Below are 17957 nucleotides of genomic sequence, written 5' to 3'. Positions count from 1 at the left end.
ATAATTGTAGCTTAATAGAAGGCCTGGCAAATATAGACTACAGGGGCACTGATTGTGCGCCTGGAAAACAAACTACGGCGAACTGAGTGTAATAGGTAAACACATACAGCAAACACATACACAATACGCTGAAGTTCTGTATTTTGACGACAGAACCAACAGAAGTTTAGCAAAGAAGCAGGTGTAGCACTATGACAGAAGTAATCTAAAAGTTAAGTGTACGGACATAATATATGTGTATTCCTCCAAATAAATATAATAAAATTAAAAAGAATGCACAAAATGTATGTTCACTATTAAAATGAGTGCGCAAAAAGACACATGAAAAATATAATAAGGCATAGCAGTTAGTGCCACGGGAGCACAACAATAAGAACAAGCTCTCGCATTGTTGTGGCTGGGGGGGTGTGGATGGGCAGAAAACATTAGAGTAAGTGGCAGGGGAGCGGCGTTCCTTTGCAGTCTGAAGGGTGGGAGGGAACGAGCATATGGGGTGTGAGAGAGAAGTGAGGCAGAGCGAGAAGTGAGGTCGAGCGCGCGCTGGCGAAGCTTCGCGCTTGAATGCCTCACATGCATTGGGCAGAATCGGCACTCCAAAACCCTCTTGGTAGGATTGCTGGTGGCCCTCTATATCTCTCGCCAGCAATGCGCATTGGCAGGCGAGACCTAAAAAGGGCTAAGCATTTGGGGATGGGTGAAGGCCCAGCAGCTGAGGGGTTAATTGACCCGAAGTACTTGGGGAACATTGTGTTATTCAATCTACCTGTTCAGCTCTACTGGTGTGTATAATAATTCTTTTGTTAACTAATCTGTTGCATAATAGCGGCTTTCAATCTAGGTAGAGGTGTCCATCGTTCAATCTTTGATCTTTTATATTCATAAAATGACGTGTCCATAATAAGCAAGGCAAAACTTTTATCTGCTAACTTTATTGTTCATATTGACTTATTTTCTCAGTTTTTTCAAAGAAGCGTACACTTTTCTGGATAAATCGTTCTCTGTTTTGTACATTTTTTGAATTAAATGTTTTAAAATGTCCTTTTTCGCCAAGGTTTCAAACCGATCCTGTACCTTATGAGACATAGGTGCTTCATATAGACTTTGGCTTAAATTCTTTTTAGGTACCTGGTGTCATGTTAGGTTCTCTCTGTGGCATAGCTCGAAAAAAATATTTCAATATTAATATTCCTCATGAAGCCGTAAAGTTAAAGTTCTGTCTCTTGTAATGTGGGTTGTGTAGTTGGTATAAATGAATGTCTCTGTGAAGAGTTTTTATTTCTAACTTTGAATTGGGATAACTGAAAATATTTGTCACTAGTTTCTTTCCTGGCTCTTCAGATTTCTTAGTATTTTTGCTTCTTGTTTTCTATTTTACCTTGACAAGATGCAGAAGAAGTGGCGTTTGTGGACATCTTTCCATTTCTGTCCTTTGTGCTGTCTATCCTTAAGTCTGTTGTATTCTCAGTGTCTCTGGCATTGATGGATGTACTTGTCCTTGGGTGTTCTTTTGAATCTACTCTACTAGTTCATTTTAATCCTCTATCATTTAAGGTTCTTCTAGACCTTTTCCCCTTGTTTGTTGTCAGAGCTTTGGGGATGTCTCTGTTCATGGAGACCAGTGCACAGATCAGTTCAAGAAATGAGTGCATTATGAAAGGACTGTACCTCCCTCAGTGCTGAAAAGGTAGAGCTGAGGTGCTTTGCAAAACCTGTGTGAATATTTGTCTTGGGCCAGCGGTATATGATCGGTCAGGATAGAGGTTTGTTTTCAGTTTGGGCTAGCAGTAGGTGCTGCAATGGGTCAAAGGATAGCAGTGTGTGTCCAGACTGCAATAATAATTCCAAATTGTAAAGTGCAAACATATCACCCCTTAAGGATTCAAGGCACACACGCTCTGGAGTCAGCTGCTCTGAGCCCTGCACCACACCTCTTCCACAATAACCGTGCAGCATCATTGAACCCAAGCATCTAATTCCTGCTGCACTGCAGAACAGTGCAGTGCTTTCTTGGGCTGTGTTACCTGTCAACAAGGACCATTAGCCATATATCAATGTACTTTGTGACCGAGTCATCGTGGGCGGGCCCACTGTAGTGTACATTTTTTTTTATGCCCAAGATCTGTCTGACCCTAAAACCATCTCTCCAGATTTTTTTATGTAGTTTCTCCCTGTTGAAGGGTGTATTGAGGCTTAGAGTAATTTGTGTTATGGTTGATTCCTATCTGTTCAATTAACCCCTTGCATGCTCATGACGGAGCCGCCCCCCCCCCCCCCCCCCCCCCAGCGCTGCGGCGGAATTGCCGCCGCAGCTAAGGGGTTAAAACCCAACATTTGATTTGTTTGTGTATTATAACCAAATAGAATTACTAGGACACGGCCACGGGCATTGTCTTCATACATTTGTATTTTGAAGTGTTCCCTAAGCAAAATAGGTTCAAATGTATTAGGATGGAAATGTTCTGCAAATTAAATTTCAAGGCTCTTTAAAGGATTAATTATTTAGTTTTTTCTAATTATTACGCAGTTGTGGACATTATGTTGATGCTTGGTTTTGACATCTGCCATTGTACAGGCTTCACATTTCTAAACCAAATGTCCTCGTGCCTACTTAGGTTTTTGTTTATCAGGTCTAATCCTACTCTTGTGGTCTGGTAACCACTAGCATGATGACAAAGCGGGCGGGGCTCTTGATGACTTGTTCCTTTATCTTTTCATCCCTTACTAGAATTGATCTGTCTGTTCCTTTGTAGGGCATCTCCCTCGAAAGGGGCAGCTACCGCCCCTCCAGCATTGATGCAGAAATCGACTCCCTCACTAGTATGCTGGCTGATATGGAGAGCAGTGGGCCCCGGCGGCAGGCGGAGCCTCAGGTAAGCTGGGGCACATTGGCCAAGAGAAAATGTTGCTGATGTTCTGCCTGAAACCTTTTGGTGATCTGGGCGGCCTGCTACTGTGATCCATTCTAATGCTTTCTTTCAGTGGAAAAAGATCAGAAGTAGTAGTATAAGTAGCTGTACCGTAAAAACGTGAAGCTGTGGTTTACACAGCAAATGTAATATGCCAGTGGGTGTGGTGGCAAAGTGGAGACAAATTGCTTTATAGCTTACAAATGGAAAGCAAAGCTTGAAACATCTTTTCTCCTTGCAGGGTTATGACGCTGTGACACACTCATCAGGTGCAACACACACGACACATGCCTCCAAATCTTCTACAGCCTACAAGCCGAAGCAAGTTGCTTATGGGGCATCAGCTCATACTGGATCATATGGGATGGAACGGAAGACTCCAGGATATGGGGCATCTCCCCAGGCTGCCACATATTCAGTCTCTTCTACGACTAACTCTTCATACAACCATTCACCAGCGGAGTCACATGGGACATCCCTGTCAGGGGGATATGGAGTGTCTCAGTTGCCAAAACCCTATCCACAGCCAATGCCAGCATCTTACACTACTGCCTCATCCTCCACCGGTCCAGCTTTTAACGTCCAGGTCAAGGTGGCCCAGCCAGTGATGAACTATTCAGAGCCACGCCGGAAAGCAGAGCAAGCCTATGGCCCACCATCACCGCGGTACATGGGGCCTGGCTACACACCCCAGCATACTACTGACCCACCCTTCAGACCCCAGCTCACTTCTGAACAGTCGTATAGAGGAACTATAACCATGGAGTCCTCGTACAGAGAACCTTCATCCATAGAACCCTCTTACAGAGGACATCACACTGTAGAGCCATCCTACAGAGGGTCCCCTACCATGGAACCCCCCTACAGAGGACCTGTGGTCACTGAACAGTCTTTTAGAGGCCCTCACCCCAATGAGCCACCCTACAGAGGACCTCAAAACACAGAATTTTCCTACAGAATGCCGAGCACGGAGCCATCCTATAGAGGACCTCAGGCCGCGGAGCCACCATACAGAGGGCCTCAGGTAGCTGAGGTGATGTACAGAGGCCCTCAGGCAGGTGAGCCATCGTACAGAGGACCTCCGATAAATGAGCCAACTTACAGAGCACCCCAAACAGTTGAGCCATCATACAGAGGACCTCCGGCAGCTGAGCCATCATACCGGGGACCTCAGGCCGCAGAGCCATCGTACCGAGGGCTTCAGATGGCTGAGCCATCGTACAGAGAACCTCAGTCAACTGAGCAGGCCTTCAGAGGATCCCAGCCTAGAGGAAATCAAGGGAATAATATGCCATATAGAACCTCACAGAATGTCGAATCTTCTTATAGAGGACCACAGACTGCAGAATTGGCCCATAGAGCATCTTTGCACAATGCTGATGTGTCCAACAGGGCACAGCAGAGTCGATATCCAGAGATGGGGCCAGGCCAGAACTGGTACCAGACCTCCCCCCATCAGAGTGTGGCAGATTCAGGATACGGTACTACTGAGGTGCTACATGAGATGAAATTTGGACACCCGCCTTCTAAGAAGGCTGAGGCTGAACAATATAGCGCAGGAACAAAGACATCTGTGCAACAACCAGGGGCAGTCAGCAGAATGAACCGAGAGCAGACAACCCTGTCATCTGGGGGATCAGCAGGATACCTTCAACAGGTAAGAGCTTGGAGAGGTGGTGGTGGGAGCCAGGTGTAACAGGAGAAGTAGTGGCGTAGGCTCAAGGCCTTCAGAACAGGAATGAGTAAGAGGTCCAAAAGCAGGGTTTATGGCTGTACAGAGAGGGGCGAATGCAACTGGTTTAAGGAAGATGGGTGAGCAGTACGTTTCCATACAGTGGTGAGAGTAGGAACACATTAAGGGAGAAGGGAACATTGCCAGAAGGCAGCCTTCGTACGGTTGAGGAAGAAAGGTGTCCATGTCTCCTTTTTTAGGCCTTCTCGGTCTTGAAAACGTTTTAAAACCTGAACACAACATCTCTGGACTTGATAGTTTCGTATAAATGCACACAGTGTTTTGGCACAACAAAGACATTAGTGTTCCTCAATGAGATTGGATTTTATCATTACAAATAAGGTAAAACTGCAAGTGTGTGAAGTAACTATGAAATGTATATCTCAAACTAAACGAGGCACTTGTGTAAATTATTGTGCAGCACGAATCTAGCTGCTCCAGTTTTCCAATTTAGAGAAGTGCAGGAGAGCAGCACAGTCCCTAGGAAAATGTTGTCATAGACGAAACATGCAAGTATACCTGTTAGTTGTATGACCTAAAACAAAGGATGCAATGTAACAGACCACTTTCTGCCGCCTCAAACCAGTCAGGAAAAGTCTTGACAATTTTTAGGTCTAGCTTGTAACAGCGCATATGTTCTCTTTGGTGAGAGATTTTGTGGACCACAAAAGGTCTTGGAGCCTGCCCATTGTTTACTTTTTGTTGGCTTCATTGTTGCAACTAATTTCGGCCTAATCGGGCATTGTGTGTTGGCGCATCACTTCCTTTTCTTTCCTCAGGAGCTTGGACCAAGTACAGATAGCTATGTCTTGATTAGGGTTCTTCGGCTGCTGGCGCTGTAATTAGGATAACAAATATATTGGTTTTCCTTCTTCCTGTTTCGTTGCTCCTTCTTGTCGCTTGCCCCACTGTTGCTTCCCCGTCCTTCTTAAGTTCTTGCTTGCTAGCTCTTGCAAAGGTTCTTTGTATATAGCTAAAAGGTATTTTTCTTCTATTCTCCAAGTATTCTGTTTCCAGGGTACTTTGAATGTTTAAAATAGTCACTTAACAGGTAAAATGACCCCCCCCCCACACACACACACACACACACACACTGACAAATGTTGTCCAATGTGAAGTTTGTCCCCAAAATAACAATGTTTATTGTGAATAACCACTTGGCAATTATTCAGCAACAGATATCTTTATGGTTATCCAAACGTTAGCTCTAGTGGTCTTCCTCTTGTTGTGTCCTGTGCTCCCCTAACCACAGCAGAGGACTGGGAAGACCCCCCCGGGTGTCTCTTCGAGCTGTTTCTTCACAGGCTGAAAGGTGACAGCTTTGCAAGGGATTAATGCGGTCTGACATCGTTAAACGTGGTGTGGAACAAAGCAGCTGCCTGCATCCACTCTTGATTGTATCTGTCAGAATGTGCAGCCTAGTGCAGCACCAGTGCACCTGGCACCACCACAAGAGTAATCCCTTATTTTTCCTTCTGGTGCCTTTGGATTTTACCCAGAGAACAATTGTTAGCAGGGGGTGCTTGTTTGTGACTGGACAAAATCCTTTTAACATCAGCTCTCTGTTGTAAAGCAACCCTCAGCATTTTTTTACAAATACCTAATTAGTGTTGCTTCAAAGGGGCAATCTTTTTCTGATTTCATATGCAAACCAGAGTTTGAGGCATTCATGGATTGTAGTATTCAGCCAGAAAGTAAAGTGTAACTTTTTATCTGGAGCATCATATAGTCACTAAGTTTAGCAATGAAAATTAGTAATTTATATAGCACTTGTTGATCCACATAGTGTTACTCTTAGCTTTCCCCTAGTTCGCACCTGTGGCTTGTAGATCTCAAAATTTAAGGCTGATCTCAGAGCCATCTCACCAGCTTTTGCATGCCCTTATTCCTTATATTTTAGTAACTAGCATTGGCAAAGCCAATAAGTCTCGCCTACTAGACCTATTAGCTTTGTCAATGTTTTGTAGCCATGCTGTACAGCAGCAAAGCTAAAAGCAATTAAATAATGCAAGGAAACATGGCTGAAGCTTGCCGTAACGTAGCACTTTTTAGGTCAAAGCCTACTAGACAGCCCACTTCTATCTACCCCACTTTATTCTACACCACTCTAACCCAATCTACACCACGCCACTCCGGTCTACTCAACTATGATCCAATCTACCCCACTTGTTAACAATACACCTAACTACAAACTACCACACACTAGTCTACTCCACTCCTGTCCTGACTACCCTACTCCATCTCAGTCTACCGAACTCCACTCAAATCTACACCACCCTGCTTCAGTCTACCCCACTCTACTCCAATCCAACCCACTCCACTCAACCTACCCCACTCCACTCTAACCCAGTCCAGTTTACCCCACTCCATTCCAGTTTACCCCACTCCAAACTCCACTGCAGTCTGTCCAACTCCTCTCATGTCTAATCTTCTCCACTCCACCCCACTATAATCAGCCCAATTTACCCCACTCTAATCTACCAGACTCCACTTCATCCAGTCTGCCCCGCTCCACTCAAATCTACCCCACTCCATTCTGACCTACTCCACCCACTACAATCTGCCCATCCCCAGTCTACCCCACCACAATCTACCCCTCTCCAATCTACCCCATCTACTCCAACCAATCTGCCCCACTGCACCCCAAACTACCCCACTCCACAATCTACATGTCTCCGCCTAACTCCACATCACCCCATTCTACCCCAATCCAATCCAACCCATTCTACTCCAGTCTATTCCACTCTAATCTACCCCACTTCTTTCCAATCTACCCTGATCTAATACATATAATCTACCCCACTCTACCCTGATCTAGCCCACTCCAACACCACTCTTCTCCAATCTCTCACTCCCCTCCAGTCTATCCAACTCGACCCCACTCCAATCTGCCCAAACCCACTCTACCCCGATCCACTACACTCCATTCTTCTCTACCCTATCTACCCCACTCCTCTAAACCCCAAACTACAACATAACACCCAAATCTACCCCACTCCAGCCCAGTCTACCCCACACCACCCCAGTCTACCCTATTCCATACCATCCAATCTACCCCAAACTACCCTACTCCAATGTACCACATCCAATCCACCCCACTCCAATCTGCTCCACTCCAATTTACCTCACTCCATTCTACCCCACCCTATCCACCCCACACTACTCTATCCAACTCCACACTTATTGACATACTTGTTCACTCAATTTTTCTCTATTTAATTTTTGCTGTTTTTTCCTCTTATTTTTTTTTCTCTATAAAGTGCAAGTGCTGTTTTTTTGGTGCAAAAAGAACAATTGATGGACAGAATACAGAGCAATGTCATGCATTCACCCCAGTACAGAGATCTGGGCCTAAATCCATCGTTTTTTTGCTCACCATGCCCTTCCAGGTTGGATCCAGCCATATGCAAATCAGTCTTGACCCTGCACCCAATGAGAACAGTCCACCCCGAACCGCCAGGCCAGGTCCTCCATGGACTTGAAACAAGCATCCTAGGACCAGTTTTGTGGTTTCACCCCTCTTCAGCCAGGATAGCTTGACTCCAGTGGCATGGTGAGCATGGGACCTGGGCATACCTCTCCCACTCGGGGTATCAAATGCAAAAAGAACAATTGATGAACAGCATGCAGAACAATGTCATACATTCACCCCAGTACAGGGATCTGGGCCTAAGTCTGTTGTTTTTTGGCTCACCGTGCCATTCCATTTTGGACAAAGCCAGGGAATGCATTGTGCCCGTTGCAAGTTTAAGCAGTCATTTATCACGTCCCGATTGAGACCAGTTGTAACACCAGTCCAAACATTATGCCATAATAAGATCGGCTGGATTTTGATCAGGTATAACAGTCCCAGTTCGGCATGGCAGATGTACGTGGCTGTGCTATTTGGGACGGCTAGGAGATATTTTAAAAACCTGTTCTCAACTTGCTGTAGGGTCTCTACATTTGCATGACCCCAAATACCAGCTCCATACAAAGCAATTGAAGTACATTTGGCTTTGTAAATTGTCAGCTAATCATTGATGGGTCACTTTCCTAACTTCCTGGCGAAGCTTTTCAAGGCTCCTATGGCTTTGGCAAATCCAAAATTCCTAGTATTAATGGCATTTACCCATGAGCCCCTTCTTTCGAAAACAATTCCTAGATATAAGAACTAGTTAACAAATTCAAGTTTTTTTATTGTTTATGAAGGTGTCATGACACTTAGCATTAGGCTTGCTACATTTCATAGGAAACGTTTTAGTGATATTTGCATTCAGTTCTATGGTTAACATATAAGAGGCAAAGCTCAACACAATTTTCTGCAGGCCCATCGGTGTGCGGTCTAGCAGTACTGCATCATCGGCTTATAACAGTGCTTCAATTGGCCGTTTGCCAATACTAGGTAGATCCTAAAGTGGCACCCAAACTATTTATGTAGAGGGTAAAAAGGAGGGGGGCTAGCACGTACCCCTGCCTTACCCCCTTCCTGATAGGGAAGTTGCGACTAAGTTCACCTGTTCTCCCATAGCGGACCCTTGTCCGAACATCTAAATAAGACTGTTTAAAAAAATCAATAAGTGGCATTTCCACCCCCATGGCCTCTAATATGCTCCACAGCTTCTGTGGATTGACACATTCAAAGGCCAAGCTCAGGTCAACAAAACGCAGATGTAGGCTCCCCCTTTTAGCCTGTGTATATTTTCCCAATAGAAGACTTAGGTTTAAACTCTGTTCCACTGTACCTAAACATTGACAGAATCCATACTGTAACTCGGAGATTACACCTGTGTCCTCTGCCCACAACTGCAGTCTATTTAAGACCACACGCCAGGCCACTTTCACAAGGGAATCCAGGAGTGATATAGGTCTATAGCAGACAGGGTCGTTACGGTCACCTTTCTTAAAAATAGGAACAAGTATGGACTCCGTCCAGGTCGCAGTGAATCCTTGTGTACAACAAGCCCTTAAAACCTTGGTTAGAAGTGGACCCCAGAGCAAAAGTCAGGATTCATATAGGTCCACTGGTATGCTATCTGGTCCTGGGGCTTTTCCGCCTACGCTCCCATTAATGGCTGAGATCACCTTGTCCACATTAAAATCAATACCGATTGGGAGGTGACTTAAGGGGCGCGATATAAAAACCTCAGCATAATTAATATCTTCTTTATTACAACATAATCTGGAAAAGTGGGTCAGCTATTGATCCTCCCCAATCGTGATTTCAATATTGAGTGAGTTTTCTGGGGCCAAGAAAGGAGCGTTCACGGCCTTCCAGAAACCTTTTATGTCTTTTGTGTCTGACGCATGCTTGAGGGCCTGCCACAGTTCAGTTCAGTTCTTAAGGCCTCTTTTCGCTCTTTCAGAGACATTGTGTATGCTGCCCTGGCCCTTTTAATAGCTTCCTGGTCTCTCGTGGGCTTATGTAGGGCAGTTTTCAAAGCTGCATGCCCTTTGCTACACTTGGAATCCTGTTTCCTATGTTACTCCACTCGTTCTAAAGCTTGTGTGTGTGTGTTCATTGGTTCTCAGCTTTTCTGTTGCCATTCAGATTTTTCTTCCACCCTCTACAGCCATTGGCTAACTTCAATAAGAGTGATGGCGCTTTGCTCTTTCACATGATGTACAGCCACTCAATGTGCTTAACTACCTTTTGACTATACAGCAGTTTGTTTGTTTTTTTGTTGTTGTTTTTTTAGCCCAAAAACATTTTGCTTTTCATTCAGTGTCTCTTTTATATATAATGGTAAGGGTCCTGCGCTTTCAGAACATTAAAGTTTTACAAAACCTACCACAACGCAGAGCCACCATTGACATTGTCCGCCAACTCTAAACCTATTTCCTTTGCCAATACTTGCTCTTTCCATGCTGCCAAACGATGGTCTTCAAAATTACTACAGCAGAATAGTGTTAGGCCAAGTAGGATTTACTGCTTGCCTTGTTTTCGAGTGATTGCTCCTTAGAGCTACAACAGAATTGGAGATTAAATATAGTACCTCTGTTACAAAGGACTCGCTTTTGGGGTTTAAAGGAGTCAAAATAAGCAATTCTAGTCAACGCCTTGCACAGAGAACTGCTGGTAAAACAATTCCCAATAGCATCAGAGCAGAGGTTTAGACAACCTAAAAATTATTTCCACAATAAGATTTGTTTGCTAAAGATAGTGGTAAAATAGTTATTAAAAAATTACATCTAACATAGCTGTCCGTTTTCTGGGATTATTTGACCAGTTAAGTGCAATGGGCAATACATGTGTGTATCAGTGTAGACCTGTTGTCTTGGGAGACGGGGAAATGCAGCTTCTTCTGTTCAAGCCCGTCTGTCCTGACATGGGCATAGATGGTCATAGCCAACAACAAGCAAAAGGGAAGAAGCGGTTTGTTACTCGCAGTTATGCATAAGAGACATATGCAGATTGAAATGGGCTCTGTAGCTTGTGTTGCTAACGGTGCTTCCAGGGAGAATCCAAGAGCTACAATGGATGTCTGTGTTTTTTCCCTGCGGTCATTGAACTACATGAGAAATATGCAGTTAGTGGCAAGGAAGCTTGAGGGAAAGTCATGTACCATTAGATTCATGTATTTATTTACTTCATTAGGGTTCCTCAAGTCGGCCTGAAGAGGAACTTGACAGACTGACGAAAAAACTTGTCCATGATATGAACCACCCTCCAGCAGGAGAGTACTTTGGTGAGTTTAATGTTTCTAAATCGGACGGTATCTGGCGATCAACATGTTGAGGAAAGTGATGCTCTCTTCGGCTAAGCTGGAGAGCATGATGTCTGCTCAAGGCGGTCACCAGACGGGAGGAACCTGGGGTGCGGACTGCTGTCAAGGAATAGGCATCGTAGAGATGAATATGGGGCCAACCTTTAAAGCAGTGACCACGGGGAGAAGGGAGGGAGGGCCGGCTAATGTGGGTGAGACTGAACCGCTGAGAAGTTAAGCAATTTCCTCCTTTGTCAGGGAGATGAATAACTGAGCTTTCTTCAGAGCAGTAGCCCTGAGGAGAAAGTGAAAAGTCTCCTGCTTTCAGAGAACTGGCCTACCTTCAGAGCAGTTACCCCTAAATAAAAATCTGAGGGCTGGCTGCTTTTGGAGCAGTGACCAGCCTGGATGGAAGATAGGAGCTTTCTGTTCTCTGGGAACTTGCTGATTGGAAATGTACAATACCCCCATTCAAATGATTGAATGGGGGTATTGTATAAATTGTAAAAATGTATTCTCTATGTTGCAGTCATGATGTTAAAAATGTTAAGGCTTTGTAAATTAAAAAAAATATATTTTTTGACTAAATAATTAAAAAGAAAAGATTGATTCAAGACAGAATTAGAAGTCTATCGCAAGTGTTGTTTGGTCTTTCACTATGGCTACACAAATTAGGATCTGATTAGAATAACAGTATTGGCAGTTGTTTTGTTAAATATTGGTCAGTGGCTTGGCCTTACTGTTGGGAGCCCAAACCCAGTAGTGGTACTAGTTCTAATCAGAGCAGCAACCCTGGGGGAAATTGTGTGGCGGAACCTGAACTGATGTGACATTGTAATTTTGTAGGGAATTGGGCTCGGTCTTTGTGTTAAAGTTCTGCACCAATCTCTGGATTTCCTTGTAGACCAGGCTTCCAAGCCATCCCTGTGAGCCACATGTGTTATTGTGGCTTTCATTTTGACTGGCCCATTTAACTTGTTTCTTACAGGCCGCTGTGCTCGCTGTGGAGAGAACGTGGTGGGGGATGGCACCGGCTGTATTGCAATGGACCAGGTGTTCCATGAGGATTGTTTCACCTGCATTAGCTGTAACTGCCGCCTACGAGGGCAACCCTTCTACGCCATTGAAAAGAAATCCTACTGTGAGGCCTGTTACATTGTAAGTGCAGCCCCTAACCACTGTTTAAAATATCTCCAGCTCTACACACCATGATTGAATCTGTGTACTGTCTTCCTGATCATGGCCACTGCTATGTCCTACTCCCCCTGCACTAACCAAGGGCACCTCTGTGTCCAGTCCCACACAGACTACAGTTGCTCGTGTGGCCTACCCTCACTGACTATAGGCATCACTGTGGCCTTCCACTACAAAGGTGCGGTATCACTGTGTCCTACTGTAGCTGGCTCTCTAGCGTCTGGCTTTCATTGAATACTGGCTCTGTAAAGTCAGGCCTTGTTTGACTACTAGCACTGCAGTGAGTGGCTTGCACTCACCACATGTGCCACTGTTTCCTGCTCACTGACCATGGTCGCAATCCCTAAGATCCACTACCCCCCATCTACAAGCACTGCTGTGTCAGGCACTTACTGACCACATGCACTGCTATGCTTGATCCTACTTCTCAAAGGCACCGCCATGTTCAGCCCTATTGCCCATGGCTACTGCTATCTCCAGCCCCTACTACCCACTTGCGCCGCTGTCTTCAGGCCTCACAGACCATGGACAGTGCTATGCCCACTCCCTGTCCAGTGATGCTGTACTGTCCTGACCCATGACCATGGGATCACTGCCTTCTGCCCCTTAACCAGAAAGTGGAGCTACTTCTGACATGACCATGGTAGGACCCCATTTTTTGGTCCCCACTTTCAGCCATGAGGAGGGAAGGGATCTTGATCTGCCTTCTGAGCAGGATAGGGTCTTGACCTACTTGCGCACAGAGCATTGTATCCTCCCTCCTTTGTTTGTAAAGCCTTGGATGATAAAAAGAAAACTAAACTAGATCTGCATGAACTTTTTCACCTGTTTCCACTCTATACCTTCTCTGTTTTACACAAGCCCCCTAAACTATGCGTTTGAGGCATATGGGCTGCAGACCACACACTTTTGCATTAGATCACCTTCTGGTGGTGGGCCTGGATGATAACACTTTGTTGTTGTCTTGGAAGAGTCTTTGTCTGTTGGGTGACTCCTCCCTTAGACCGTGGTGCGCATGGGCATCGACTCTATCCTCGGATCATTTTTTTCTGCCATCGGGCTCGGATGTGTTTATCGTTCGGTCCCGTTACCGATCTCTTTTCGAAACCATAAATCAATCTACAACATCAACATCGTCTTCGATTCTGATTCCGGTTGCCTGCGTCGAAGAGAGGACCCACTTCTCCATTCCAGCGCTCGTCGGGCCCAACTGCCTCATTGGCATTTGGCTCATGGAAAGAACACCGTTCAAGAAGTGCCCTCAGTGTGGACACAAGTTTCCCCACACTGACCTTCATGAGGTTTGCAACTTGTGCTTGTCCCCAGAGCACGAGAGTAGAGACTGTGAGGCCTGTTCTTTGTTCCGGTCCAAGAACACAATCTGGGTCCGTCGAGCTCGAAGAGCTATGGAGCAGTCCTAGTCGTCGACACCAGACCTCATCGTAGACGAGGCGCCAATCGAGGTAGACGTCGAAGAACAGCAAGAAGACGTCGCTTCCGAGGCAGGAGAGTTAGCTTCTGGAGAGGAGGATCAATCCGAAGATGACGATCTGCTTCCAGATGGTCAACAGGTCGTGAGTAAGAGCGTCGACCCTGTTCACCCCCTCCCCCCCCTATTCCGGGACAGGCTTCGGTTCCACCCCCACCCTCGGGTACGGGTGCACACCAATTAAAAACTTCCGATGCCCTGCCTTCTGGCTCGGCAGCGAAAACTGTTAAAAAGCCTCAGGTCGACTCTGGCTCGTCTCAGACCGTCGGTCCCGACAAACAAAAAGTGCTTAAGCTGAAGTCAGCACCGGCACCAAGACACCCTTCGACACTGAGGGTTACCGAACTGAAACCAAAACCAAGTTTGGCACCGAAGGAAGTTCCGAAACCAAGTTCGGCACGGAAAGATGTTCCAAAGATTACCGAAACAAGAACTACGTCAGTACCTAAAAAATCGGACCCGAAAACTGTTTCCATAACGAAACACATTTCGGCACCAAGAACAGACGAGTCTAAACACTTGGCAGCCAAAGCTTTGGATCCAAAAAGCGTAAATCCAAGCAAAAAGCAAGATAAATCTTCTGAATCAAAAGCAAGACCTGTTCCAAAGATAATAGACATTATAAAAATAAACCTGATGGCTCCAAACTTCAAAAATCGACGCCGATGGAAGATTTACCAGTGGAGGAGCTTTTTCAGCCTGATGTAAGGCAAAACACTCTAAAAATTCATCCACAAACAGGACAAATATATACTGTGCCTGAAAAGAAGAAAATAGACTGTCCTAAACCATCTCCTGTTCCTCCAAAGAAGCATATTCAGACTACCCACAAGACCTCCCTCACCACAAGTAGAAATACTAGATATTTCTCCTGCACAGTCACCAGCTAGTACACATAGTATAGTTCCACAGGAGGAGGATTATGGGGATACATACTCTCAACACAGTTATCAACAAATAGAGGACAGTGATGACCCAGATAATATGGCTAGGTCATCAGGCGACCCATGGGAAGATTACAATGCACCAGATCTACCAGAAGACGAGGCATACCCGTCAAGGCCATCTCCACCAGATGACACCATTGGGTTCACACAACTCATCCATGGAGCAGCTACTTTCCATGGAGTAGACCTGCATACAGATCCAGTAGAAGAGGATTTTCTTATGGATACACTGATCTCATAGAACCACTACCATACTGCCAATACTAAATGGAGTGGTAAGACACGCACCAGAAATATTTAAAGATCCAGTCAGGGCCAGGGTAATTAACTCCAGACTGGAAAAGAAATATAAAGCGGCTCCCTCTGATCCTGCATACATTAAGGGACAGTTGCCACTAGATTCGTTGGTAGTGTTCAATGCGAGAAAGAGAGCCAATTCGCAGTCAACAGAGGATGTTCCACCTCCTGACAAAGAATCAAAGCTTCTAGATGCCTCCGGGAAGCGCACACTATCACAAGCTGCCAACATATGGAGGATTGCTAACACTCAAGCTCTGTTAGCAAGATATGACGGAGCTCATTATGATGAGTTAGAGTCTCTCATGCAGCACCTACCAGAACAATATATGACTAGAGCTGCTGATTTAATACAAGAGGGCAAGGTTATAACTAATACCTCCATAAGATGTGCACTAGACACTGCAGATACAGCATCTAGAGCGGTAAACACAGGAGTTCTGTTGCGTAGGCATGCATGGCTAAGAATCTCAGGATTCAAACCAGAGGTACAAGCCAGTATACTAAACCAGCCATTTGACCAACAGCATCTTTTCGGTCCAAATGTAGACAGTGCGTTGGAAAAAATGAAAAAAGACACGGATACTGCGAAATCAATGGGCGCTTTACAAACACAAGCACATAGACCTTCCTTTCGTCGCTCCTCCTATAGGGGTGCATCAAAAGGCTTCGAAGCTGACAATACCTCCTCTACTTACAAACAAACCAACCAAACCTCACCCAGTAAGGGATAGTATAGAGGAGGGTATAGAGGAAATAATAATAAGGGCAGAGGCAACAACAATCGCAACGCATCTACTCCCAAACAGTGACTTCCCTTCCATCCCCCAGACCATTCCACTCCGGTCGTGGGAAGATTACAACAGTTCCTACCTGTCTGGAACTCCATCACAACAGACAGGTGGGTGAGACAAATAATTCAGTCAGGTTATTGCCTGGAGCTCACTTCCACTCCTCCAACAATACCACCCAGACAATGTCCTATGTCACAAGAGCACCTCTTATTACTAAAGCAAGAGGTACAATCACTACTGCAAAAGAATGCGATAGAACTAGTACCAAGGGAACACCAAAACACAGGGGTTTACTCCCTTTATTTTCTCATACCCAAAAAGGATGGGTCTCTCAGACCAATTCTGGATCTAAGACCCCTAAACCAGTACATACATTCAGACAATTTTCATACGGTTACATTACAACAAGTTTTACCGTTACTAGAAAAAGGGGACTTCCTTGCTACATTAGACCTCAAGGACGCCTACTTCCACATTCCCATTCATCAGTCTCACAGAAAGTACCTAAGATTCGTGTTAGAAGGTCAGCACTACCAATTCATGGTGCTCCCCTTCGGAGTGACAACAGCACCTCGAGTATTTTCAAAGTGTCTAGCGGTAGTAGCAGCACACATAAGAAGGGACAACATTCATGTATTCCCATATCTAGACGACTGGCTAATAAAATCCAAGTCATACAACCAATGTGAACAGCAGACTCATAAAACAGTCTGCCTGTTGCACAAACTGGGGTTTACAGTAAATCAAAGCAAGTCACAGTCCCTATCTCAGCAATATCTAGGGGCCACAATAGATGCCTCCAAGGCAGTAGCGTACCCCAACATAATAAGAATACAAGCTATGCAGAATCTTATACAAAAATTCCAAGCACACTACAAGCTCGAGTGTTCATGCAGCTAATAAGAATGATAGCATCTTGCATTTTTATAGTGCCATACGCAAGACTACAAATGCGCCCCACACAAGAATGCTTGGCAGGTCAGTGGCATCAGGCTCAACAAAACATAACAGATCTGGTGGTGGTAGACGACCGGACGCATCGCTATCTGCAATGGTGGAACAACAAAAACCTTTCCAAGGGCCGGCCGTTTATAGAGCCAGTTCCACAAATAATACTGACCACAGACTCATCTCTCACTGGATGGGGAGCACACTTACAAAATCACACAGTTCAAGGAATATGGACAATGAAACAAAGAGTACTCAACATTAAGGAGTTACTAGCAATCTTTCAAGCTCTAAAATCGTTTCTACATCACATATCTAACAAGGCTGTATTAGTCTGGACGGACAATATGACAGCAATGTATTACATTCAGAAGCAAGGAGGAACACACTCCCTACAGCTCTCCAGCTGGCGCAGAGCATTTGGAGATGGGCCATTCCTCAAAACATTTTCCTGTTAGAGCATCTACCAGGAGTTCACAATCAATTGGCAGATCTGTTAAGTCGTCAGAGACAACATATACACGAGTGGGAGCTTCATCCTCAAGTTCTGCAACCATTCTTTCAAATGTGGGGACAATCAGAGATAGATCTGTTTGCCACACAAAACAACTCCAAATGCCTAAGCTTCGCCGCCAGGTACCCACACCCATTATCCAAAGGCAATGCGGTGTGGATGAACTGGTCAAACAAATTTGCGTACGCTTTTCCACCTCTCCCACTAATTCCATTAGTGGTACGCAAATTAAGACCACATTCTCTAACATTGATTCTAATAGCACCAACGTGGGTGAGACAACCATGGAACAAAAAGTTACTGCAGCTCTCTGTAGTACCACACCACAAACTAAAACTCTCCCCACATCTACTAACACAGAAGCATGGAGAGATTATGCATCCAGACCCAATGCAGCTCAATCTAGCGATTTGGCTCCTGAGGTCCTAGAGTTTGGATATCTAAATTTAC

General features: G+C 45.1%; 1 protein-coding gene across 3 annotated transcripts in view; it reads left to right on the top strand.

Moving 5' to 3' along the window:
• The window catches only part of LOC147678631 (uncharacterized), a 53556-nt gene that overhangs the window by 27389 nt on the left and 8210 nt on the right, over positions 1 to 17957 (top strand). For all 3 annotated transcript variants that reach the window (XR_015302482.1, XR_015302481.1, XM_086946081.1), the window contains exons 4-7: positions 2751 to 2870; positions 3148 to 4563; positions 11216 to 11306; positions 12313 to 12482. Coding sequence is in view for 1 of the 3 variants with exons in the window: in XM_086946081.1 (XP_086802207.1) it covers positions 2751 to 2870; positions 3148 to 4563; positions 11216 to 11306; positions 12313 to 12482 (1797 nt within the window). In the remaining 2 variants the exon portion in view is untranslated. The remainder of the gene's footprint in view (positions 1 to 2750; positions 2871 to 3147; positions 4564 to 11215; positions 11307 to 12312; positions 12483 to 17957) is intronic.

The sequence above is a fragment of the Lissotriton vulgaris genome, chromosome 12 (assembly GCF_964263255.1).
Source record: "Lissotriton vulgaris chromosome 12, aLisVul1.2, whole genome shotgun sequence".
NCBI lineage: Eukaryota > Metazoa > Chordata > Amphibia > Caudata > Salamandridae > Lissotriton > Lissotriton vulgaris.
Note: the sequence above shows the minus strand (reverse complement) of the source record. Positions and strands in the feature narration are given on the sequence as shown.